This window comes from Rhinoraja longicauda, chromosome 15, assembly GCF_053455715.1.
Source record: "Rhinoraja longicauda isolate Sanriku21f chromosome 15, sRhiLon1.1, whole genome shotgun sequence".
NCBI lineage: Eukaryota > Metazoa > Chordata > Chondrichthyes > Rajiformes > Arhynchobatidae > Rhinoraja > Rhinoraja longicauda.
Window position 1 is genome coordinate 30,156,339 of NC_135967.1, and position 26,913 is coordinate 30,183,251.

Below are 26,913 nucleotides of genomic sequence, written 5' to 3' on the forward strand. Positions count from 1 at the left end.
GGAACAATATGTAATGTGTGAATAGGTCACAAATACAGATTATAATTCTCATTTCCAAGGATGATATTGCATGCATTATTCAAAAGACTGAACTTTACCTGTGGTAACTGCCTTTCGTGTATGCGAACCAATGCCCACTTGATTTTTCTCCCCTTCGTGGAAAGACACCTCTGAAACTACCTCATTCTGGAATTTTTTTCTACTGCCTCGTGCTTGTGTCTTAATGATGGGGGTTTGTTTATTATTAGTTTTACAATTCCCATCAGTGTCTATGAGGCAAGTCAAGTCACATTGTTCCAAACTATCTTGTTCACTCAAGTCTGTAATCAAGTTGGTAGATATTCCCAGCTCACTTTCTTCTTTGGTCTCTTTACCCTCCGTTTTAAACAGTTCTTGATCCGTTGAATTCTTTACATCATCTTCCACCACCTCTTGCATACGCTGACTTTCCCCCAATGAACTGTCTGTCTGCTCACATCCCAAATTTACTGATGTGCCGGAATGACTTTCTACAACATAAAAATTGAAAATATAATATAGGTCATTTTAATTACCATGATTAAAGAATATTAAAACATTGCAATCCAGAACTGCAAGGTTATATCTAAATTACTTGGTGACTAATGTAAAATACCCATCTAGATTGATGTTACCAGATTGTTTTTCATTACCAGCTGCCACTGCAATCTTGCAATTAAATCAGTGAGTACGGGGAAAAATAGAGGAAAATCAAGTCATGTAGTTGGCATATTACATCTTGCTGGAGATTGATGAGGCCACTAGAAGGCTCCCAAATTTCAGGTTCTTTGCACTCCCATCAGAATGCAAAGGGGCAGGATAGAGCTTCCTAAGTCTTGGAATCAGATCTATCATCCAGTGAGAAGTCAAGACCAAGTATAGTCTTTAAGAGAAGCATTGTAATGTTCATATATTAATTTGACTTGGACTTACAGATACAAATAAATAACCAATTGAAATGTTACACTGGGGGAGAGTGAATGCAGCAGAGGGTGGAGCTAAATGATAAACTTAAGTTTATGGACAGTAGGAAAATGGGAAGCTGACCAAGAAAATATTAAATCAGAAACATTTAGAAATTTAGGTGGCATGGCAACAGATGGTTTATAGCAGAATTTGAGAAAACACATGTCACAGAAATTAATGTAGGTCTTGACCGTAAGTAGATAAGCTGCCTTATTTTTTGCACTCTATTGTAAAAAGCATCACAAGTCTGCTTTAGCCAGCAGGATTGGTCATGGCGAGGGGCATAATCAATATCAGGTGGTACAATATCTCTAATGAAGTAATTATTTTTTAATTTTATTTGTCCTCTACATTGGAGAAGCCATATAGAGACAATCGGTCAGCGTTCCCAATCATCTGACATTTTAATTCTCAATCCCGCACAAAACTCTCTTCTACCTGTCTGTGATCTCTTACACTGTTCCAATGAAGTCCAATGTGAGATTGGAAACAGCTGCCTGGCATGTTGCAGCATTTGGGACAATATCAAATTGAACAATTTCAGATATTTGGACTTTTCTGTCTATATCAGAACTGGCTAGATTTACCACTGAAAGATTACCCATCTTTAATATTAACTCAACTTTTTTCTCCCCACAGATGCTGCCTGATCTGCTGGGCATTTCCAACATTCTCCTTTTGATTTCAGGTTTCATCAGTGGTTATACTCTGCATTTCACAGCCTTAACAAGTTCCTTTTTTGTTTTATCTTTCTTCTTGCGTTACTAATCTATTCACAAGATGGCTCTGTAACATCAGAATTACTTGGGCAAACCAGAACTTATCCTGTTAGAGATGTTCCTTTGTCCCTTTCCGTCCCATCACCACTTTCTCTGGACTTAAAACCTGTTTTCTCTCTTTCAGAAATATAAAGAAGGATCTTCAATCTGAAACATCAACTCTGTTTCTTTTTCCAAAGATGCTGCCTGACCTGATGTGTTTCCTGCATTTTATATTTGTATTTTTGGATCATTGTTTCTGCTGTTTAATGGGATGAAATTGGATCACATCTAAGAATGGACATTGCAAATTCAGCCCGACAAAACAAGGCAGTGAGTTGTAAAGGTACATTGTGGGTGGGGTCATTATAAACCTAACTTTATAACTTCATACACAACTATAAAGCAATTATGTAGATAAAGAGGAGGGTTCTCAACATGGATCCTTGGGTGATTCCAGAGCCAACAATGCAGGGATGGGGAGAAAAAACATTACTGAACATGCTCTTGCTATGATAATGTAACAAAGAGTTAGATGAAGTCAAAGGGACTGCGGATGTTGTAATCTTGAGCAAAACACAAAATGCTGGAGGAACTCAAAAAGTCAGGGCGTATCTATGGAGGGAATGGACAGGCAATGTTTGGGGTCAGGACCCATGTTCAGACTGATTGGAGTAGGATGGAGAAAGTTAGAAAAGAGAAGTGCGATGGGACAAAGCCTGGTAAGTAATAGGTGAATACAAGTGAGGGGGGGGGGGGGGGAGTTGTTGATTGGCAGATAGGTAGAGAAAGTGACAAAGGAGACAAAGGGTGAGAAGAGAAATGTAAAGCCAGAGGGTGGGATATAGGTAGAAGGCGATGAGGTAATGCCAACACTGGGGCAGGGATACAATTTGGTTCAGTTTATTGAAATGAAGTGAAATAAACAGCAACTAGTACTCTTGGATAAAATAATCTAAAAGAGTTTAAGGGTTATAGAAGGAAAACACCAGTTTTCAGGTTGAGTTGGTTTTGAGCTTAGGTTGATGGATATGGTAAAGATGAAGTGATAGGGCAAGATTAATAAGTGCTCTCAATCTTACTGGAAGAGAAGTCCAAGAAATGTTAACCCTTTTTGGAGAAGAGGCTGGGCAGAACTGGAGAGATGATTTGGCAAAATGGTTGATTCTGGAAAAAAGCAGTGGGTTATCTTTAGCTCATGGCAGTTATAGAGTATTGCATGACTTTAGTAATAAAGGGTACTGTCTGATAAGCTTTTGAAATATTCCAATCAATACTAGTGAGTAATAGTTAAATCTATGTGCCAGATGTGCCTAACTCTGCATCATGGACTTGATTGAGGTAGTAAAAATGACAACACCTCATAGGTAGCAAAAATAGAAGACAAAACATGAGTGAAAGGCAGCAATTTGTGTTTTGCTCAAGATTGCAGCATCAGCATGTCCCTGTGTCTTGTGGTAAATGGAAGGAAACTGGCCAATGCCCTTGGTATTTGAAAGAGCAATTATTTTCCAGGGACAAATATGAAAGAGTTTAGGGCGACACAATAGTGCAGCGGTAGAGTTGCTGCCTTACAGCGCTAGACACCCAGATTTGATTCTGACTACAAGTGCTGTCAGTACAGTTTGTATCAAGTCAAGTCAAGTCAATTTTATTTGTATAGCACATTTAAAAACAACCCACGTTGACCAAAGTGCTGCACATCTGATTAGGAAAAAAAAAAAAAAGAAACAACATACTGTGGTATGTACTCCTTATGACTGCGTAGGTTTTCTCTGGAAGCTCCGGTTTCCTCCCACATTCCAAAGATGTGCAGGTTTGTAGGTTAATTGGTTTCTGTAAATTGTCCTTAGTGTGAGGGATAGAACTAGTGTATGGGTAATCGTTGGTCAGTGCGGACCTGGTGGGCCGAAGGCCTTGTTTCCATGCTATATCTCCAAACTAAATTAAACTAAAGTTGTAATTTTATGCACTGACTTGTAGCAGGGAAACAAATATTAAAAACAAATACAGGGTATTATATTTTGAATCATATATTACAAAGATAAAGTATTTTTAACTGGTATCATTAGCCATAAAATATAGAAAACATGAAAGAAAACCTGGAAATTCTTCAAGCTGAAATCTGTAAAAAGCCTCAAAGCATACTAGAGAAAATAACATGAACAAAGCATAAGTAATGTTAAATTCCAGACTTATTCCAACCACATTTGTTGACAATGCTTGGCTGTATAATGGGAACCTTTGTCCTTTATATATATCATTCTTGCAATGTACTTACTGCTTATTGGAGGCTTTCAAGTGGTTTATCGGTTTACTCATTCATTAATTCTTGAAATTTATTTTATTTAAATTTAAAATCTTGGGTTGTGAATTTTCACTTCTCTATTTCCAACTCAATTTAAATTCAGTCTTAGTATGGACTCTTTTTCCATGATGTTCTATCAAGGCACTGAAAACCAACTTTGGTTTGTTCCTCATAACTAAATCCAGGATGTTTCATTCGGTCAGTTTTAAAAGATATTTGCAAAGTTGCTCCAACACCATTCTAAAGAGTCACTACTTTTATTAAAAACCTACCCGGTACATCGCCATCAAGAGGTCTACAGCTAATTCCAAAAAAAGTATTGCATCCTTTGATATACCTTACCATTGTCCTTGAGTATTCACTGCCTGATCACCTTTATGGAACCACACTTCTTAATCAAAATTGCTGCTGGCCATTTTCTCATTTTCATTGCCTTAAAGTTTATAACCTGAAATATTTAGCTTCTAATCATATTCAGAAATGGATGTCAGAAAATTACCTTACTTTTCTCGTTATTTAAAATTGATCGTTATTAGTATAATCTAACAAAAACTTACAAACATAACTTTGCCATTACTGCATAAAATCTTCTTTGTGGCGGAAATTCCAAAATTTAAACAAAGCTGCCTATCTTACTGTGTTTGTTGAAGTGTCCACATATTCGTGTAACAATATCAGAAGTATTTCCCCTGGTCTGCCTCAATTTGCTACTTGAAGTGAAGTTTACTCACCTGACTGACTACGGGTCCTAGTTTTCAACACCACTGGAATAAAGTCCTGAAAACTGTTTTTGCCTTTTTTCAGAGTAAAATCTAGGAAAGTAAACAGAAGCCAACAATTTCACATCATATGTAACAATGAATTTCCTCTGCAGGATTTCTACATTTAAGAGGAGTTTCGGCAATTATGTTAAAGTAGGCTCATGCTTTGTCAATGATAATAAAGGACGCTTGTGTTTCCCCTCACCCCCAGGCAGAACAAGGATAGTTCCCCAGGTCCTTATATTTTGTCCCACTAGCCTCCGTATCCAACACATCATTCTCATTGATTTCATTTCATTTACCACTAACTTCCACCCTGCCCTGAAATTCACTTCGACTATCTCTGATACCTCTCTCCTCTTTCTTGATCTCTCGGTCTCCATCACAGGGACAGACTATCTAATAAAAACCTACCAATTCCTTCTGTATCCCATAGTTCTCTTCCCATTGGTTCCCCTCACCTCCAGGCAGAACAAGGTTCCACCTGGTCCTTATCTTTTGCCTCTGCATCCAACACATCATTCTCTGTCATTTCCGTCACCTCTGATGTGATCCCGCCATCAGTCACAACTTCCCATCCTCCACTTCCTGCCTCCCACAGAGACCGCTCCTTCCTCAACTCCTTGGTTCACTCGTCTCTTCCCACGTAAACCACTCCCATCCCAGGTATTTTCCCCGACAACCCCAGGAGATGCAAGACATGTCCCTATACCTCCTCCCTCACCTCCATCCAGGGACCACAGCAGTCTTTCCAGGTGAGACAGAGGTTCACATGCACCTCCTCTAATCTCAGCTACTGCATCTGCTGTTCCCAATGTGGCCTCCTGTACAACTGCGAGAACAAAACATCGACACAGCGCCTGTTTTGCTGAACTCTTACGCTCGGTCCACAGAGGCCCATGAGATCTCCCAGTTTTCAATCATTCCAACTCCCCTTCCCAAACTGACCTTTCTGTTCTGAGCCTCCTTCACTGCCCACATGCAAATTGAAGGAACAGCACCTCATATTTTGCTTGGGTAGCTTACAGCCCAACAGTATGAAAGTTCAATTCTCTAATTTGAAGTAACTTCCACCTATACTCCCCTCCCCCCTCAACTCGTACCCCCTTCCTCCCCCCTAGTCGTTTTACCAGTTCCTCAACTCTCCATAATGTATCCATTTGTGGTTGGCTCGGATTGGTCCTGGTCTTTTCTCACCTCCAGCTCTTCATACCCCCCTCCCATTCTACCCCTTACTTTCAGTCTGAAGAAGGGTCCTGACCCAAAGCGTCACCTATCTTTTTCCAGAGAAGCTGCTGAGTTACTCCTGTACTTTGTATTTATCTTTGGTATAAACCTCCATCTGCAGTTCTTTGTTTCTATATTCAGCAATAGGATGTTGTCTTGACACCATGTTAATAAGCGCTCTATCTCCTTCCTATACTCTGTATTGTTTGAGATCTGGCCCACTGAGCTTGACAAACTCGATGTAGAGTTAATATTGCCCCTGACTGGGATGTTATAAAATCAAGAGTCACAGTCTCAAAGTAACGGGATGGACATTAACCAAAGAATAGCCAATAATTTTTCACTACAGTAAAATATTTAAAACGAAAGGGGATTCGTTTAGGATCGTTCAGAAATTTAGAGAAGAAACATAGAAACAGAAAATAGGTGCAGAAGGCCATTTGGCCCTTCAAGCCAGCACCGCCATTCAATGTGATCATTGCTGATCATCCAAAATCAGTACCCCGTTCCAGCTTTTTCCCCAAATCTGAGGATCTGAGGAAGACATTTTCTTCAGACCCTTCTTCAGATTGAGTCACGGGAAAGGGGAACGAGAGATATAGACGATGATGTAGAGAGATATAGAACAAATGAATGAAAGATATGCAAACAAGTAGCAAAGATAAAGGAACCAGGTAATTGTTAGCTATAGCTGGTGAGAACGAAAGACTTGGGTGGGGAAGGGATGGAGAGAGAGGAAATGCAGTGGTTACTTAAAGTTAGATAAATCAATATTCATACCCCTGGGTTTTAAGTTGCCCAAGCGAAAAAAGACTTGCTGTTCCTCCAATTTGCGTTTAGCTTCACTCTGATAATGGAGGAGGCCTGGGACAGAAAGGTCAGTGTGGGAATGGGAAGGGGAATTAAAGTGTTCAGCAACCGGGAGATCAGGTAGGTGCAGGCGGACTGAGTGAAGGTGTTCAGCGAAATGATTGCCGAGTCTACGTTTGGTCCCGCTGATGTATAAGAGTTCACATCTTGAACAACGGATACAGTAGATGAGGTTGGAGGTTGCAAGTGAACCTCTGCCTAACCTGAAAGGACTGTCGGGGTCCTTGGACAGTTGAGGGAGGAGGTTGAGGGACAGGTGTTGCATCTCCCGTGGTTGCAGGAGAAGGTGCCTGGGGAGGGGGTGGTTTGGGTGGGAAGGGTTGAGTTCACCAGGGAGTTGCGGAGGGAAGGATCGCTGCAGAAGGCGGAAAGCGGTGGAGATGGGAAGATGTGACTAGTGGTGGGATCCCGTTGGAGGTGTCAAAAATGTTGGAGGATTATGTGTTGTACGAGACAGCTGATGGGGTGAAAGGTAAGGATTAGGGGCGACTCTGTCCCTATTGCAGCGAGGGGTTGGGGGAGCAAGGATGGAGCTGCAGGGGACCTGCTCTTCTAATTAACTGGCAGAGGCATTCACCTTAAGCTGATGGGCCCTTTTCAACATTTACATATTAAGTGAACCCCAATAATATATAAACTGGGATCTCAATGGAGATGCTATTGTCATCAGACAAACAAATAAGAGATTCAGGAGGTCTCCCATGATTAAAGTAAGGGCCTCCCCTACACTTGGCTCATTTCATTACACAAAGGGGAATACAAATAGTGTGACATTACATACCAGTTCGACCTTTATCTTGCCCTGCTGTACTGGAAGGGGATTCAGTCTTTGGTGTCTTCAGCCGTCTGCTTCTTCTTGCCCCATCATGTCCATCAGATGAACAGACATTTTCTTCACTTTCTATCTGGCTCACTTCGAGACTGCTTGACCGTCTTTTGCTTCCCTGCAATTTACATTCAACTGATGTCATAATTATCTTTAACTCAATGTTCTTCAAGTTTATATAAGCACATCCATACTTCCAACTCATGTTACATAAAAGCAAAATAATAAGTTAACAAGAACATATAAAACAGTGGAGGTTACTGTTTCCTCTCTTTATTTACTATTATATCTATGACAGCAATTATTGAATGAATCAAATGTCCACTATTTACTATAATATCTATGCATTTCGTGAAATGGATTGTACGCCCACTGAAGCATTGACTCTCAGCAGAGTGGCTCAGCAGCAGAGTGGATCAGTCAAAAATCCTGCCACCTCTTTTTCCCTGATTTCTTAACCATTCTTTAATTTCTCAAAATAATAATGTCAAAATCATCACCATTAATGACTATATTTATATTTATAGTTCATTAATCATCAGGAAAAAACATATAGTTTTTTTTTTTAATTAAAAATCTGATGTTGCAAAATTGGAGCACTAAGACCAAGTAGCACTTTGCCATAGCACTAATTTGAAAGTTAACAAGGGATCGCAATTTTCAATCATAAATTGCAATCCTCTGCAACAATGCAGGTATTCTTTTCCCCCAACCATTTTCATTATTTGGAAATTAGCATAATAGAGACTCCCATTAGAATGTTGTGCAGCTGTTCAGACTTGCCTTTCTGGCTGTGACATCTATCTGAAATGCTTTTGCACAGAATACAGGAGCGGAGTGCGAGAATCCAAACTTCATGGATTTCTCACGGAGAAGATCACAATAGGAGAAAGAGGGAACAGATTATCTAGAACCTGAAGTGCCTACCAGGAGATGTCAGTGTTGCCTATTTCCAACAGCATTACCCCAAGAAATGTGGAGCAGTGCAGGAAAGGACCTCCTCAGGACTGTGAAGGCAAGACCCTATACTCAACATGGGCTACTGACATAACTGCATACGGCTGCACATTATGACTACATACGCCAGTTCTTGATCCTTTGCATTCCCTGACAGTCCTCCTATCATAATACTTACTGACATCCTGCCCCATCTTTCACACTCACTATAACTAAGACAGTAATACTCTTTCTTTCTTGATATTTACTGACAAGAGCCCTTTGAAATTCGTTCAGCACAGTAGGCTCCTAATCTCCATGAAATGCAAACATCTTATGCTTCTTCCACATCAGTTCCTCCCATTTGGAAATTCCCCATATAAAAGATTCTCAGTGCATGCTCAATGCATTCCATAAAAATAATATCAAGACAGCCATGTGTTCCTGTCACTGCAGAATCTGGGAGAAATGTCACTCCTCTACAACTCTAGAGGTCTAGAGGGAGGAGGGAGAGTCTGAAAATGATGAGCCAATAGCTGACGTGGAGGTGAAAGGGCAGTATAACTAATTAACAGCACGACATGAGCAAAATCTATCATAGACCGACCGGTATTTTCAAGTAGGCTGCAGTCAGGCAGGTGGGAAAGAAAATCAGTTATCCTGGCTTGTCAGGTGAATTTACACAACAGTACTTCCCTGTTGGAATCAAATGAAAACTACAAGAAAGAAGTAATCAGAGAATGGGTAATGGGGGGCATAGAGTCATACGCCGTTGGCCCTTCGGCCCAACTTGCCCACTCCAACCAACATGCCCTATTACACTAACAGGCACTAACAGCCACTACTAGTCCCACGCCTGCTTTTTCCCATATCCCTCTAAACCTATCCTATCCTTGTACCTGTCTAAATGTTCCTTAAAACATTGCGATAGTACCTGCCTCAACTACTTCCTCCAGAAGCTTGTTCCATACACCCACCCCTCTTTGTATAAAAAAGTTACCCCTCATGTGTTCCCTTTAAATCTTTCCCCTCTCAACTTAAACGTATGTCCTCTGGTTCTCGATTCCACTCCTCTGGGCAAAAGACCCTGTGCGTTTACCCGATCTATTCCTCTCATGATTTTGTACAGCTCTAACATATCACCCCTCATCCTCCTGCGCTCCAAGGAATAAAGTCCAAGCCTGCTCAACTTCTTCCTGTAGATCTGGCCCTCGATTCCTGGCAACAAACTTGTGAATATTTTTTTGTACCCTTTCCAGCTTGACACCATCTTCCCTGTAACATGGTGACCAAAACTGAACACAACACTCCAAATGTGGCCTCAACAACATCTTATATAACTGCAACAAAACCTCCCAACTTCTATACTAGAAGTTGGTCTCACAGGCTTAGTCTGGTCTGTCAGATCAAATGTGCAAGGTGAGCAGAAGTGAAGTGCAAGAGGTTGTGCAGACCTAAAGCAACATAATATCTACAATGGAGATGATATACACTTTTCTGTAAATCATTGTGATGGTTAGGCAATGGATCAGGTTTTTGCTCCCATGAAGTTTACGTTTGAAGCCATTCAAAATGTTCATGCCACTGTGGAATCCTAGACGGATCATAGGTCCTTTATGTGTGATCTTGTAGCAAATAAACATGCATGTGGGTCAACAGATTTCTGTTCTGCAGCAACAGAGATGTCTCACTGCAGCCAACAAGAAACAGACCTGCATGTCCTCTTTCCAGAAGGCATGCATTTGGGGGCTATTGTAATTGGAATGTGACTGGGGATACAGCGAATCCCAACATGGCGTCAACTCAAACATTTGACAGTCCTATCGTATTGTTCAGTTTAAAAATTCTGATCTTCCCAAGGATTTCTCCTGCCACCACAGGCTCTCAGGCAATGCACTTTTCTCTACGCGTAGCTTCCTATTCTACCCAACAGCCATTTCTGGTAATAAACAGCAATTGTCCATTTTGGGCAAGAGGTCATCAGTGACATATAGCATAGATGACAGTTTCCCCTCTAACAGAAATGGGCAGGTTTCCAACAGCAAAGAGACATCTACAGTAGGAGTAATGCAACATAATAGCATAACAGTAAAGCTAACATGTAAGGAAATGACTTGGGTTCAAATTAGCAACTGCGCAATAAATTGCATTATTTTGCTTAAACTGTTCTAGATCAACAGATATTTATGTTTAAATATTAACTGGTTCCTTTTTAAAACATTTTAGTTAAATTTGAAATTTCATATACATACAAAAAAATCTGTTTTCTAATATATATAGAACAGTATAGCATAGGCCCTTCAGCCCAAAATGCCCATGCTGAACAAGATGCCAAAATAAGTTGTGTCGGAAAGAACTGCAGATGCTGGTTTAAATCGAAGGTAGACACAAAATGCTGGAGTAACTCAGCAGGACAGGCAGCATCTCTGGAGGAGGAATGGGAGACGTTTTGGGTTTGAAGAAGGGTCTCGACCCGAAACATCATCCATTCCTTCTCTTCAGAGATGCTGCCTGTCCCGCTGAGTTACTCCAGCATTTTGTAACTACCTGCCAAAATAAGTTAATCTCATCTGCCTGCACATAATCCCTATCCCTCCGTATCCATATCCCTATCTGAAAAGCCTCTTAATGGCCACTATCGTAATTGCCTCCACTACACCTGGTGGCATGTTCCAGGCACATCCCAGAGAAAACAATTTATACAAGAAAACAAGATAAACGGTTGATGTCCCCCCTCTCCTTGCAACTGATACACTCTAATTCATGCATCATTCTGGTAAGCCGCTTCTGCATCCTCTCCAAAGCCTCCACATCCTTCCTGTAATGGGGTGACCAGAACTGTACAAAATACTCCAAATGCAGCCTAACCAAAGGATTATGAAGCTGCATCACGACTTCCTGACTCTAATGCTCAATGCCCAATCAATGAAGACAAGCATACAATACATCTTCTTTACCTCTCTTATCTATTTGTGTTCACACTTATAGGAAGCTGTGGACCTGGATCTCAAGATCCCTCTCGACATCAATGCTGTTAAGGGTCTTGCCATCAACCGTATATCTTCCCCTTACATCTAACCTTCCAAAATGCAGCATCTCACTCTTGCTCGGATTAAACTCCATCTGCCATTTTGGTACCTAATTCTAGTTGATCTATATCTTGCTGCTTTCCTCACTGTCCACAACTCCAGCAAGCTACAGTCTTGCAGCATGACTGCCAAGTTTTACTCTGATCCAGGTCTCGATTACCGTCCATTATACTTAATCACTATGTCTATGTTTAATACTGTTATGATTGGAAAATTAAATACATTCCCTTTCACTCAGGTGTCTGTATCAAGGATTCTTACCATAGGCACAACACGGCAAACTCCAAAAGGTATCTAACAAATCATCAGACCCCAGTACACTATACCACTATTATATCCACTTCGTATAGCAGACATTACACGGCTTAGAAAATTAATGGCCTATCTGAGCAGTTATGTACTGGAAAGCTGGATGAAGGAAACTGATAAATCAGTTAGAGAAGGAACTTTACAACCTGTAGACAGTGAAGTTTTCCTAGTTTGGATTAGAAACATCTGCACCATCAAGCCTCATTTTCCTTAGTTATGTAAACAGTTTTATAACACACTTGATCACTTCCACTGGGTGGCGCTTTTAGCAATGGCAGCCTCCGTCTGTTTTTTCATCTTTTTTCTTATTTTTAGTGCGTTTTAGAAGTTTGTGTTAATGTTCATAGTTTATTTTATGTGGGTGGTGGGGGAGGGGATTGGGGGAACTGTTTTTCAATCTCTTACCTTGCCGGAGATGCGATTGTTTTCCGGATCGTATCTCCGGTCGCTCTGCAGCCTAACATCGTGGATCTGGAGGCCTTGCTCGGGACTGACTTTGAGCCCCACCGTGGGGTCGTGGACTTACCATCAGAGCTTGCGATCCCTTGCCTGGGATCGACGCTCCAACTGCGGCCTGCGGACTTCAACATCGAGGAGCTCGCAGTCTCGGGTAGAGACCGATGTCGGGAGCTCCAAAGTCGCAGGTTTCGACCAGCCCCGACTCGGAGTCAGATCGCCCGGCGCGGGGGAGCTGAGATTCCCCCCCGATGCAGGAACTTGATCGCCCCGATGCGGAGGGCCCAAACGCCGCCAGCTACGGGAGTCAAGATCATCCCGTTAACAGAAGGCTCGTGGCACCCGACGGCGGGAGAACAAAGGGAAGAGATTGAACTTTTTTTCGCCTTCCATCACAGTGAGGAATGTGGAGGAGTCACTGTGGTGGATGTTTATGTTAAAATGTATTTTGTGTGTTCTGTTGCTTCTAATTGGTATGATTGTATGGCAAAACAAATTCCTCGTATGTTGCGAAACATACTTGGCTAATAAAGGATGGTTATGATTATGATCAAGAACTGAAAAAATAAAACAAATTTTAAAAATGAGCTTTGCTGCTGACAAATAGCTGATCCTCTATTTTAACTCTGCATTTCCATAATATCCACAAAGTCCTTTGTAGAAATATGCGTTGAATTAATCATAGGACCAATGTTATTAACTATTTCCCACTCCCCCTTGTGGAAAAATGGTCTTTTCACAAAACGAAAATTACAAGATTGGGATAAATCTTCAAATAAATGGCCAGCCATGCACTGGTTGTACACCAGACAGAGTAAACTCTTCTCGCCAACGCCCATATGCTATCACTGGAATGAGATTAACTCCCAGCTTTTGATGAGCAGTTCAGGATTTATCTATCCATTTGGCCAGTTCTGCCCTGAAACAGCTTTTGATATACAGTCAGCAAGTATTTACCCCAGCCTTGCCAGCAGCATAAGCTTCTACTTCTTTTGGAGGTAGCAAAGCTATGATGATGGAAAGCATCCATTTACAGCTGAGATCATAGGTTATGAATCTTCAGTTCAAAAATTCTTAAGAGTTACTAGGCTGGAAGCCCTTCCCATCCTCCTTCAGTTTGCAGAATGTCTCTTGGACAGAAACCCTTGTCCGATCAAGGATCTTACAAAGAGAGAAACCCAACCATTCCCAGGTTTCTAATGAGGCTGTCAGAAGCATATTTTCCATTGATTCAAGGGTGAGGACGTTCAACTGAGAGCTCAGTATTATGGTGGAAGCCTTGGTAGATTGAAGCAGGTTATGCAGAAAACAAGCATGCAGGTGTCTAGATCCAATTGCCCATCTCACAGCATGAAAAGCAAGTGGCAGCATGTCAGTTGATCTGGCCAGTAAAATTTCCAAACTGAAAGAATCATACGATCTAACAACAACAAATACCTTTTCTGCAAATGAACTATTATCATAGTGAATAGGAATGAAATAGAACAATCAGTTATTAATATATTTTAGATGTAAAGTTGACATATTAAACCTTACTACCCAACTTTGATCGTAACCTCATTTTATAAAGAAAATGAAGACTATCCTAAACATAATTTTAATCTTATTTCATGTTATTATGATCAATATTGGCTTATTTGTCCTCCGATCAACACATTAAAATATTGCAATTAACATTCTTTTATAAACATGTGTTTTGTATGTTACAGTCCTACACAATCACCGCTACCTTATATTTCTATTTTTCATCTCGAAATACTCACAAATTATGTTTAAAAACACGGTCACATAGTTCAATTTAAATAGACACTGTATTCAAGTTTTACCTAAATTCCAATAACACAGGGTCATATATTGCACTACTGCAGCATTTCACTTTCAAAAGTCAGGGTAAACGGAAAGATTTTAATCTTTGTTTAACTTTGGATTTATAGGTAAGGCGTTAATTTACTGCACACTAGCATTGTCTATTGTTTTGTTGATTTTAAGTTATTCTACATATTTGAAAATAACTTACTATCTAAATAGATACACATATTACAAACTTTTATTCCAAAATTAATTATTTTTGATTCATATAAAATAAACTAATCATTTTGAAGTGGGCATATGTCAATGATCAGAAAAATTATACTGCGAAAAAAAGCTATATCACAGTTTTGATTGACGTTGCTTATTGAACAATGTAGTAGTTAAGTTGAAAGAAAATTGATCCTAATGCAAGGGGAAAAAAAAATAAAATTACCTGAATGGTCTGCTCTTCTCGATTTAACCTGTTGGAACTCACAATATCTTCCTTCTTAGTGCATTTGAACTTCTCTCCAACACAGCTAGATGGGTTTGCATTGCACCTAATTGAATTAGGGCCTTTGCATTTAGAAACTGGATTCATCACTGAACCATCCTTTTCTTTGGTAACAGTACGTTTGACTGGTCCAGCAGTACAACGTTCTTTTTCATTACACATACCTTTAGTCATTGATAAATCTGCATCTGTAGACAATTTGGAGAATGTTGTACTTCCACTTGCTAACTCCTGTATGGCCACTACCTCTAAATTCCTGTCACTTTGTAAATCTGCAACAGGAAGATCTTTATGATTATGGCTCTGATTAGTGAAAGGCTGTTTGCTCAACAGCAAAGAAGTAATTACTCCTTGAACTTCTAGTTCTTTATTATGAACTTTTTCATCATCACCCACACCACTTGTTGAATTCTTACAATTTTCTCTGGCAACTCCTTTGTTAGGTTTCGTCATTTTGTCCATCTTGATTGTGGAAACTGTATTCTGTTGAACTTTCTGACCACTTTTATTTTGGTTTTCAGATGATAAATGGCTTAAGTCAACTATATTTATACATTTGGAGGCTGGTTGGTTCAAATCTTTGGAAGGAATTCCTTCCTTACTTATTGCATTTGGACTGAATGATTTAGGACTCTCCTTTTTATTTTCAACTGCAAACAGCTCCAAAGTCGTGTTATGAACTATAGACTCCAAGTTGGACAATGGCGTCCCCATTGTCTGTTGCTGGTCTTCCTTCATCTTTTTTGCATGGATTTTATGAGGGGTCCATACAGCTCCTAAATGATGTGGGCTTTGGAACAAAGTATATTCTCCTCTGGAAGATGACACGCCGTAAGGAATTCCTTGAGTTAGTGACAGTTGTGGTGCTGAACAGTTGCCATTTGTTAATAATGGTGAATGATGAAATGATGTTTTATCCCTACCTAGTGTTAGGTGGTGAATGGGAATGTTGCTTCCAATAAGGAATGGAGGAGGATATGCTGCTACTTTACCAGAGGAAGATACAAAACAGCTCTGTGAATGATTATTACTTTCTTTTACAATATGATCTTCATGTGCATCATTTTTGGGCTCCCCATTTTTGTTGCCATTGGGAAGTGCCAACTGGCTGTCTCCTTGGTAAACAATAGAAATTGGTTCTTGCTTAGCAGCACTCTTGAGATCTCCATTAACAATCTGTAACATAGATGCAGGTATAGCATTAGCCACTCCGACAAATGTCCGTGGTTTTCGGTTCACTGAACCACTGGAACCTTTTACCCATGACACAGTTGGATTTGATGGCTGAAATGTTAAAGATGCAACTGGTTTCTTTTGCAGAGTAGCCCCATTTCTTATAGTATCTGGAAAAACCAGAAGCGGAGGTGTTAATCCAAAGCTTCCTTTAATACTGCTGGTATTGTAGCCACTTTGAGGTATTCGTGGGGAAACACCATCACTTTTAGAGTGCAATAGAGAAAATGACCTATCCCCTTTCACAGGAGTTAACACGGGCATGGGTGGCGTTTTCCTCAGCTCGGGTAAAGAATTCTGCTTAACCCCGATGCCATAACAACTTGATTTTGCTGACAAATCAAGAGGCAGATCATGGGATCCTTCTGGATATATCTGCTTCTCAAGTTGAGGAGGAGATCTGAATACCATGAATGGAGGTTGTGAGCTTTCTAGCCCAAGTGAAGGTTGACGAGTAGGACTGCGGGCAGCAATTTTAGGTAACTGGTTGTTTGAATTCTTCCGTGACAAAGATAATTCACTGCCCAAATTGAAATAAATGTGGGGAGATGGTGATGAAGCATGAGATGGAGAAAATAAAAACTGCTGGTTCTGAGGTGGCTCCAAATGGGTTTTTGTCTTCACAAGAAGGGAATGAGAATAATCAGCAGTATGTTTGGCTTTAGGTTCTGATGTCAAAGGTCTGCAGAGAGTCAATGGATGAGAATATGAATGCCGATCAGGTGGTATATTTGGGCTGACACCTTTACATTGTGATAATGATGATACAGTCTGCACTCCTGTAACACCTAAAGTTGTTGAAAGGGAAAGTGCAACATGAGGATGGCTTAAGCTTGGTGCTGGTAAGTACATCAAATGTGGACCCTGATTAAACACTGGTGAAAAATAAGGTTGACCCACTTTGTGTATATTCTGAGATGCTGATAAACAAGGTTTGTATAAGTTTAATGAACTCAATGCATTAAAAGGGTGGTGAACGCCTGATGTAGCACTGTCTAATTGTGGATCAATCCAGGGAATCCCTTTGTATGAAGCTTCATTCCCAGGAGTCAATATTTCTTTCGCTGTCTTTTCTGGTTCCCCAGCATTATCCTGAGTGCAAGTGGTTTTTGACTGAGGTTGTTGTGCTTTCCGATTCATACCCACAATCTCCAAATTTTTCATTTTGTTATCTCCATTTTCTGGCATTTCCCCATGCACCAATTTACTTTCCACATTGGTAACTTTGTCAGTCTTTAATTGGGCATCTGAAGTGGTCATGAGGGCGACCTCCTCTTCTTTTGGAACAGATCTTTCAGGATCATTATCCTTGCAATTTTGAAGTCCCTCCTGCAACAAGTTACTTTCAAGCCCCTCGACTTGTTGGACACCATTGCTCATTCGTTCAGTCACCACCTAAAAGATATGGCAATCAACAGAAATTTCAATAAGACTATTTATTCATTAAAAACTAACACTACCTTATATTACCACTGTTTTTTTAATTTATGCTTTAATTCATGATGTAATTAAGAACGGGTTTAAACTCAGAGGTAAAAATTGTCTCACTGAGACTCATATATTATGTCTGTGCTTTTTAAGACTTATCTTCAACCTCCTAAAAGCATCAATTATTTCTAAGTGTGTGAGTTTGCATATATTTCAATACCCATTGAATACCATCCCAGGTGCCTATTTCTCATCGTTGAGTCTGTTTTGTAGGCCTAAAATGAAATTCATTGGATGCAATTCTGCCATCACTCCCAGATTTATTATCTTTTCATAAATGCCTTTAAAATGTGAGAGTGGTCTGAACATAACTATATTTGCTTGGCCAGTTACTTCAGAGGATATTAAAATCTTTGTATTAATTCCCATGAGAGACCTACGAAGATTTTAACTCTAGAACTCACCATATGAACTCAGTTTTCTATTTGAACTTGGCAGATTACAGGTAGGTGATAGAAAGATGCAAGATTTTAAAATGGTATGATTAAGAAAATCTTCAGGAATAAGATACAAAGAATGGGGCCTGCAAGGCTTCACAATCAAAGAGGGAGGAGAAAACTCTCTATAAAAGGAGGTTCAAGGTTTCATAGGATGGCCAGAGGAATTTCTGGGACTACATCTTTATTCTGGATCCATGTCTGAAAATGGAATAGTAGGAAAGCCACAATGACTTCTCCACACAAGTCTTGGATGTCACCTGCAACATTAGGTTATCAATGAAGCCCAATATAAATTGAGTAACCTTCCACCCAATAGTGGCTGCCCCGTTCTCTACTCAACCCTGCAGATCAAATTTCGCCAGGAAGATGAGGTGTAGCAGCCATTTTTCTGTTCTTTTATCCAGGCACAGTTGCAATAGTTCATGAAGAGAGAACAATAATGTGGAAATGGGTTCTGGTGGAATGCCAACTTCTGAATAGGAATGCCAACTTCTTTTCCCTGCAGAATACTACTCAACTATTTGGTTTCTAGCAGTCACTGCGCTTATATTTTTCTGCTGAGAGTTCACAAATTAACATACTTATTCAAACCAGTTTGAAATTTGCCAAGATATAATTTGAACTCATAACCTTTGTGTTGCTAATCCGGTGCCATAATTACAAACCACTTCAATCCACTAGGTTAATAACTACGAAAGAACCGCAGATGCTGGTTTAAATCAAAGATAGACACAAAATGCTGGAGTAACTCAGCGGGACAGGCAGCATCCCTGGAGACAAGGAATGAGTGATGTTTCAGGTCGAGACCCTTCTTCAGACTGATGTCAGGGGAGTGGGCGGTACAGAGATAAAATGTAGTCGGAGACAGTAAAACTGGTTGGAGAACTGGGAAGGGGAGGGGATGGAGAGAGAGAGGGAAAGCAAGGGCGACTTGAAGTTAGAGGTCAATGTTCATACTGCTGGGGTGTAAATTGCCCAAGCGAAATGAGGTGCTGTTTCTCCAACTTGCGCTGGGCCTCACTCGGACAATGGAGGAGACCCAGGACGGAAAGGTCAGTGTGGGAATGTGATGGGGAGTTAAAGTGTTGAGCAACCGGGAGATCAGGTAGGTTTAGGCAGACTGAGCACAGGTGTTCAGCGAAACGATCGCCAAATCTCTGGCTCAGCAGATACAGTAGATGAGGTTGGAGGAGGTGCAAGTGAACCTTTGCCTCACCTGAAAAGACTGTTGGGGGCTTTGACGGAGTCAAGGGGGGAGGTACAGGGACAAGTGTTGCATCTCCTGCGGTTGCAGGGGAAAGTGCCTGGGGAGGGGGTGGTTTGGATGGAAAGGGACGAGTTGACCAGGGAGTTGCAGAGGGAACAATCTCTGCGGAAAGCAGAAAGAGGTGGAGATGGGAAGATGTGGCTAGCAGTGTGATCCTGTCAGAGGTGGCAAAAATGTCGGAGGATTATGTGTTGTATGCGACGGCTGATGGAGGTGGAAGGTGAGGACAAGGTGGACTCTGTCCTTGTTACGAACGGGGGAGGGGGAGCAAGAGTGGACTACAGGATATCGAGGAGACCCTAGTGAGAGCCTCATCTATAATGGAAGAGGGGAACAATCATTCCCTAAAGAATGAGGACATCGCCGATGTTAATAACTATATAGGGTAGCACACTCAAACCAAATCTAATCCTGACTGGATGGCTACATAACTGTACTTTACAGTGAGAACTAGACCTCCTCGTATGTATGATTTATTGCTACACTGCTCATGCAAATACCCACCAGGCTACTAAACGAAGCTGAGGAAAAGATTTTTAACAATATTCCTTTGAGGCAGAATATAATAAGTCATTAATCTCTATTACATAGGCCACTCACTTTTGAAAAGGTAAATTAAATTTGATAAATAACTTATTTCTGTGCGCATGTGTTTGTAAGTGAAAGTTATTCTCTAAAATCATATTTTGCAACTCAGAATCTAAAACTAAAAGGAACATTTATATAGAAACATATTGCAAAACAAACAACTGCGATTGGCATTTTTCAAAACAATGGCGGACATGCAATTAGCATATGAAATGCTTTAAAAAAAAAAGTATGACATTTAGATCTACCTTTAATAGAGAAAACGGTCCCAGAGTAATTCATGCTAGCGAGATCAAAACTTGACACTGAATACTGGCAAAATGTGCAATCATAGATGATGGAAGACGTAAAGGAAAGTCCAGAATTTAGGCTGGGTTAGTGAAGGCATAGCTGTCAACAATGGGATGATGAAGAATGGAAATACAAAAGAGACCAGAATTGGAAGGGTGTCGACAACTGAATTGGGTTGGACTTCAGGACATTAGGAAGGAGTAAGACCATAGAGGTAGACATCTGCAGTTCCTTCCTACACAAGACCAGAGGTATTTGAACAGGAATTAGAGGAATTATAAATTTATGGCCCAGACCCAGATCCATTTCCAGACCCAGAGACCTAAAGGTCAATGAGAACAAAGGTCGCAGTCAGTGGTGATGGGTAAATGAGAGTTGATTCAAGAAAGGAAATAATTAACATGAAATGATTGAACTCCAAGTAATGGATGATGATGGATAAGAAGGTGGCAAGGAGAATGCTTGAATAGTCCAATCTAAGGTTAAAATAATGCATACGGTTTAGTAAATGAATGCCGGTTAGTAACCAGGTTCCCTGATTTTATTTCTAAAACTTATTAAAAAAAACACTGCAGCATTGCCCCATTCTTTTTCTATTATGGCTTTAACATTTCTCTTGTATGCCTAAAAATCTCTATACTCTTCATCAGAACTCATTATTTAAACAGTCTTATCTTTTCCTACAGATTAATAGCCCCGCCAATCATTAAACCCTATCCCACCTTTCTCATCGAACAGAACAGGCTCAATAATAGCCCACTAGATCTGTACCGAACATGATAAACTAATCTCATCTGCCTGTACATGATCCATATCCCTCCATTCCCTATTTTTCCTCCTCACTAATTTTTGCTTACTAATATAAATTTTCTCCAATTCAGCCATTTAGTACCTCGATTGATAAAGTGAAACCAAATATTGTTGATCCATTCTGCCAATAGATCGTCCTTCTGCCATATAATTTTTCCTGATGCATTAGGCATCTGAAATTCTTAGCTCTGCACCATCTTCCCTGTTACACATCAATTCTATGTACTCTATGCTTTAAATCTCTTCTGATACTGGAAGTAATTCAGGACAGTATTACCCATGAAATTTGCATTTCAATCCAATTGCTTTTTAATCCACTTGTATAAATAGTCTCCAAAGAATATGTTCTATTTGTTCCATTCTCAGTGGATTCTCCATCGTGGTGGCTAGTTTTCTCCAACTTTCAGGTTTTCCACATTATTTTCTTTATTCTATCAACCATCAGATAGCCATTCATTACTTTCAGATACATTATCTGGCTTGTATGATTCCCACATCAATAGACTATTATCAGGTAATGAATGGATTCCATTTTTACAGATGCCAATTAGTTGATTTTGTCCATGTCAGAAAATGCACAAAATCACTCAAAATGCTAACCTTGTAACAAATGGCATAAAAAGTGCATAAAACCAATGAACAATTGCTGATAGTGGAGAGAGAATTAGTTATGTCATTTAAGACTATGAATGAACTTGCAGACATCAGAATTTAGAATTTAATAATATTATGGAAGCTTGTTCATATGTATGGGTGTCCATAAGTCCACAACCCAAGGAAGGTCTACACACTCTTGCCCCGTGAAACAAGACCCTAGTTCTCTGGCCCTGTGATGCTGCTCTGCCTTCTTTTACATCTGATTTTGAATTGAGATGGAGGCTGCTAGATTCCTATTCATTTTGTTTTGCCACCCATGTCGATATGAAGGAGACATGGCCAAGAGCATTATTCAGACCTCTAAAAGGCAAAATAACTGATCAAAGGCTGAGAATGGAAGAAAAAAAAACAGGTAACCTGAAGAGGAATGAGGAGAGAGAAGAAGATGAAGTGGTTTGGGGTGCTGGAGCAGATTGAAAGGTGGAATGAATACAAAGAGACATGGAAGGACAGAAAAAGAGTGAGTAAGGAGGAGTAGAATAGAAAGGCATGCGGAACAAAGTAGAAGAGGAAGAGAGAGGAAAGTTTTGGTGAGAGAGATCAACATGTTCACACATGGGTCAAATGTGCTGTTCCACACTGAACACGAAATCTGTCAATGAACTCCACCACTGAACTTCATATGGAATCCAGTGGCAGAGCACACTCCATACTTATTTCTTTTTAACTTTACATTGAGTAAAATTTTCCAATGAGTAGAAAGGAGTCATGAGAAACGTCATTGAGTTTACGAAGACCGTAGGAAACAAGGCCCTGGTGAAATGAAAAGGAATGCTGGAAATTGGGCGCTGGTGAGTTTAAAGAGAACCGTTTAAAATGTGCACTGGAAAGCTGGCTATGGTGAATTTAAAAGGAACGCTGGAGACAGGGTCCCAATGAGTTTAAAATGAACGGAAAGCAGAACACATTGAGTTGAAAGAGGGCATGTAAAATGAAGCCCCGTGAGTTTTTCAGTGAATGAACAAAGACATGGCGTAAAATAAACAATACATAGAAATTAGTTACAAGTTTAGCAGCTCTGAAAATGGGAGACTGGATTGATACATTACTATTATTAATGATTTCGAGCCAGATGGTGGACCAACAGGATGTCCTAACCATTCCCCGGTGTGCACACATTCCTCCCACTATCCCTGTCACTCTGCTCCATTTCCCTCTTTTGTAAGCTCGTCTCTCTTCCTGGAGTCTCACATTTCACTTTTATCTCCCCTCTTCCGAATCGCCTCTGTCCTCTTCCACCTCCATATGGCTTTCGATTTCACTCTCCCTCCTCTTTCCTGATCTGAAACCCTTTTATCTCCTTGTCACCTCCAGCCTCTGTCACTTGCTCCTCCCATCCACCAATCAGAACCACCCCTCCCCACCTATCACTTGCCAGCTGTCCTTTCCCCGTTCTCTTTTCCAAATTTCTCTCCTCTACCCCAATCAGTCTGAAGAAGGGCTCCGACCCAAAATGTCATCTCTCCCAGTTCCCTCCACAGATACTGCCTGACCCAATGAGTTCCTCCAGCATTTCTTTTTTAATCAGGATTTCCGAACATTTGGATATAAGCTTTTTGTAGTTTTACTAAAGTATTGAATTAAATAAATTAAATAAAATATCTAGCAACGTTATATCCAGATTAAAGAATAAAGATCAGTCCCATAGGCTATTTTCTCATACAATAATAAAAGTACACTCCCACCTCTCAGATTTAGAATCAAATCAAGGCCAAACAGAATAAAAGCCTTCCACTGTGTTTGGATCAGCTGATAATCTCGCTTACTTCAGTGTGGTTGTTAATACAAGTATCTTCCGTCCCTACAAGCTGTGGAGCACTTTTCCTGGATTCTGCATCTGTGAGTGAAGATCTCCTATTAAAAAGAATGATTAATTATTACGAGCAGATCCCCTGTGACTTTGCTCATAGCTAATCCAAGAGCAAGAGCATTTCTGATGCCACAGCTAGGTGAAGACACCATCTCTATTGTTGCTACTATCAATGCTGCATTTGCCTGCAGGTATTCACTCCTAAGTCAACATTATTGAATCCCTTGTAGCCTTTTCACTTTCTAACAAAACAAAACTGGCTTGGTTGACAGTAATGATCCCTGCAAACATAGGCATAAATACAATTAAGTGATTTAAGACAGAACTGATTTTCTTCAAAATACTTAAAAAGAGAATAAAAACAACTAATTCCATTGATCTCACTCAAATACATATATAAATATTGTCCTCTGCATCACTGCCCTGCCTGATCTGCTTTAATGACTGGCAAACATTGATCATATAAATTAGTTACCAATGCTTATGAACAGAGCAAGAAACCAACATTTAGTGTAAGAAAATAACTGCAGATGCTGGCACAAATCGAAGGTATTTATTCACAAAATGCTGGAGCAACTCAGCAGGTCAGGCAGCATCTCAGGAGAGAAGGAATGGGTGACGTTTCGGGTCGAAACCCTTCTTCAGAAACCAACATTCTATTTGTAGATATTTGTCCTCTCAAGACAATTTTAAACAAATGATTCTCACTGTAACAACAAGAAAGTGTCTTCTCTTATTCACTCTGGCAAAACCCCTTTAAGATGTTCTATTAAAATCTCCTCAGTATTCCCTTTCCATTTGGAAAATGTTCTAACATTTCAAGTCCTCACACATGTGGCCTCTTATACTTATCATCCTGGTAAATCCAAGTTGCATGTTCCCTTTTTCTGTAATGTCTTTACAATATCAGTGTATTCAGAGCTTTATACAGAGGAATAAACATAACCTGTAAAGTGAACAGACCAGGATATTTTCTCTTGAGACCAGGAGGCTAAAGGGTGGCCTTAGGATAGTCCATTATGATGCATCAACAAACAAGTTATGGAATGGGAAAAATAATAACTGCAAACCATGAATGAATGTGGTGGGAAATTCAGAATACCTGGAGGGAATTGAAAATGTTTTATAGAATAATTTGTTCATCATGTTTGTGGTCTTATTCACCAACACTTGCCTCATTAGGAAATAATTTATTTCACTTGCCTGGTCGCTTTTTTATTCACATTTACATTAAGTATTTATCTTTCTCCTAGTTTTATTATTTTTATTCCTATTTTTTGTTCAAAAACATATCACATCACACAGCCATATTAATTTGCATCTTCTATTAATTTGTCTTGATCTCAATAGAACTGTGGAGGAAAAGACTGTCGATTCAATCAAGCAAGGCGAGACGCACAAAGACAAGACAATAGCAAAGGAGTGGTGTTGGGAAGCAAGTTAAAATCTTACATGTGGACTTACCTGCAAAAAGGATTCAAGTGCAGAACACCATGTAAATGGACAGGTAAGATAACTTCCTTTTAATTGCTGTTCACTGGCCATGCATGTGCCAAAACATTTTAAGTATGTGACATCCAAACAACCATTGAATGCAATTGGACACCATATCCAAGGGCAATGGTTCTTTAGTGTGCTGTTTTGGAGGAGGACCTAGAAGCGTATTGGTGTTCTACAGGAACTCCTTAGGAAGAACCTAATCTTTATGGGATGCTTCTTTTCGGAAGTATTTTTATAACCTTCTTTATTAAAAGTACTTCTTAAATCTCTTTGTTATACACGAACAAAAGTGAACCATGTGTAGACTCCTACCACAAACACTTCCAATTCCCCCGTCCAAAACAAAACTCATATAACCATAACTGTGTTTCTTAATTGTCCACCATATTTTGTCAATAGTATTTTTTTAAAGATAGCCCTACAGATGGCAGAAATATGAAAAAAATGACATTACTGGAAATAAAAGATGATTTGACTGTGGCTTCCATCTCCTGGATGGTAACCTAACTGAAAAGCTCCAAAGGTTTCTGTAAAACCTACTCATCCCAGTGAAATGAGGGGACAATCCACCTCCCCAGGGCACCGCCCCGACCATGAATTTGAAAGATATCTCTGATGGCACATGTGTTACATCTTATTCAAATATTCTAGCTGAGCATCAGAAAGGAACTGATCTAAGGAAACAATCAAAATTAGAAAGCATGCAAAATTGGCAAGCCCAACTTATCTCCACTGGCTGAGAAATCTGGGAGAATTATTTTCTTTCCCTTTTCTTTCCCTGAAAAGTTCTTTATTAATGCTACCATACAGAAGGGATGGACATGAGAGAATAGCGGCCTTGAAGTCTTCAATGTTGAAAGTTTTGTCAAGGGGAAATTGTGAAATTCAGTCACAATTTGAGTTCAAGCCTTGGCACGACTGAATGGTCATTATGTATTTTCCTTAGCATGCTATGTAACACATGAACAAAAATAAAGTTTATAAAGTGGACTGAGGCAAATGGGGATGCCCGGGGAATGCTAAAGCAGTTGGAAGAAGTGGGGGGTGGAGAATAAGATCTCGTTAATCATGGGGGGCAACGACATAATGAGAGTGCGGTAGAGGAGAGGTACTGAAATTCAAAGATTAAATCAAATCTGGTGAATAAATCAAATTTCCAACTTTGGACTGGAACCAGGTGCAGATGGCCTACTTTAAATGACACCAAACACTAAAAAACTTGATTGTTCCGAGAACGACCAACAATGGCTTTCCTTGGAACAACTTGATCTACTTTCCAATCTACGTACCAAAGTGAAATTGTAGCCTGAATTGCCTAATCTAATTTCTGGAGTGGCAGGATTCACTCAGAAATAGTCACAAACAAGTTCTCCTCCTCTCCTTGTGCTTTAAGAACAGAACAGAAGCATAAATGGATCACTCAGTTTGCTGTATCATTCAATAATATTATGACTTATTTAACATCACTTCACACCCTGTTCTCTTTAATCCTTGATTTATTTAGTACCCAAACATATTTAAGTACAATGTTAAATAAAATTAATTAAATATTGAATATTGTTTTAATCTAGGTGTCAAATATTTGCAACTTATTGAACAAAAAAAATTATTTAACCTCAGTTCTAAATGAATAATTCCTTAATGTGATTATGCTTCTAATTCTAGATACTAAACCAGGGAAAACAGTCAAGAGTGTTTGATTGTCTTGTGTCCCAGATAAAACAATGAAATTCTTACTCTTGCATGACAACAGAATATGTAAACATAGTACACTGTAAACAATGTGATAAACGAGGGGGAAAAAAGTTCAGTGTGTATATATAACTACACACATACATATATATATATATATATATCCACATATATACAAGATGAGAGGTTTAGTAATCTTATATATATATATATATATTATATATATATATAAAACTAAAACTGTCATCTTGTATATATGCGGATATATTTGTATATATCCACATACATATATACTGTATGTACACATA

General features: G+C 39.7%; 1 protein-coding gene across 8 annotated transcripts in view; it reads right to left on the reverse strand.

Annotated features, from left to right (window-relative positions):
• The window catches only part of LOC144600609 (BCL-6 corepressor-like protein 1), a 185,991-nt gene that overhangs the window by 33,403 nt on the left and 125,675 nt on the right, over positions 1 to 26,913 (reverse strand). For 7 of the 8 annotated variants that reach the window (XM_078412395.1, XM_078412396.1, XM_078412397.1 and 4 more), the window contains 5 exons: positions 23,370 to 23,457; positions 14,770 to 17,457; positions 7,690 to 7,852; positions 4,782 to 4,862; positions 99 to 509 (listed from right to left, as the gene is read on the reverse strand). In XM_078412395.1, the coding sequence (XP_078268521.1) occupies positions 99 to 509; positions 4,782 to 4,862; positions 7,690 to 7,852; positions 14,770 to 17,457; positions 23,370 to 23,457 (3,431 nt within the window). The remainder of the gene's footprint in view (positions 1 to 98; positions 510 to 4,781; positions 4,863 to 7,689; positions 7,853 to 14,769; positions 17,458 to 23,369; positions 23,458 to 26,913) is intronic. The other variant, XM_078412402.1, reaches the window with a different exon arrangement.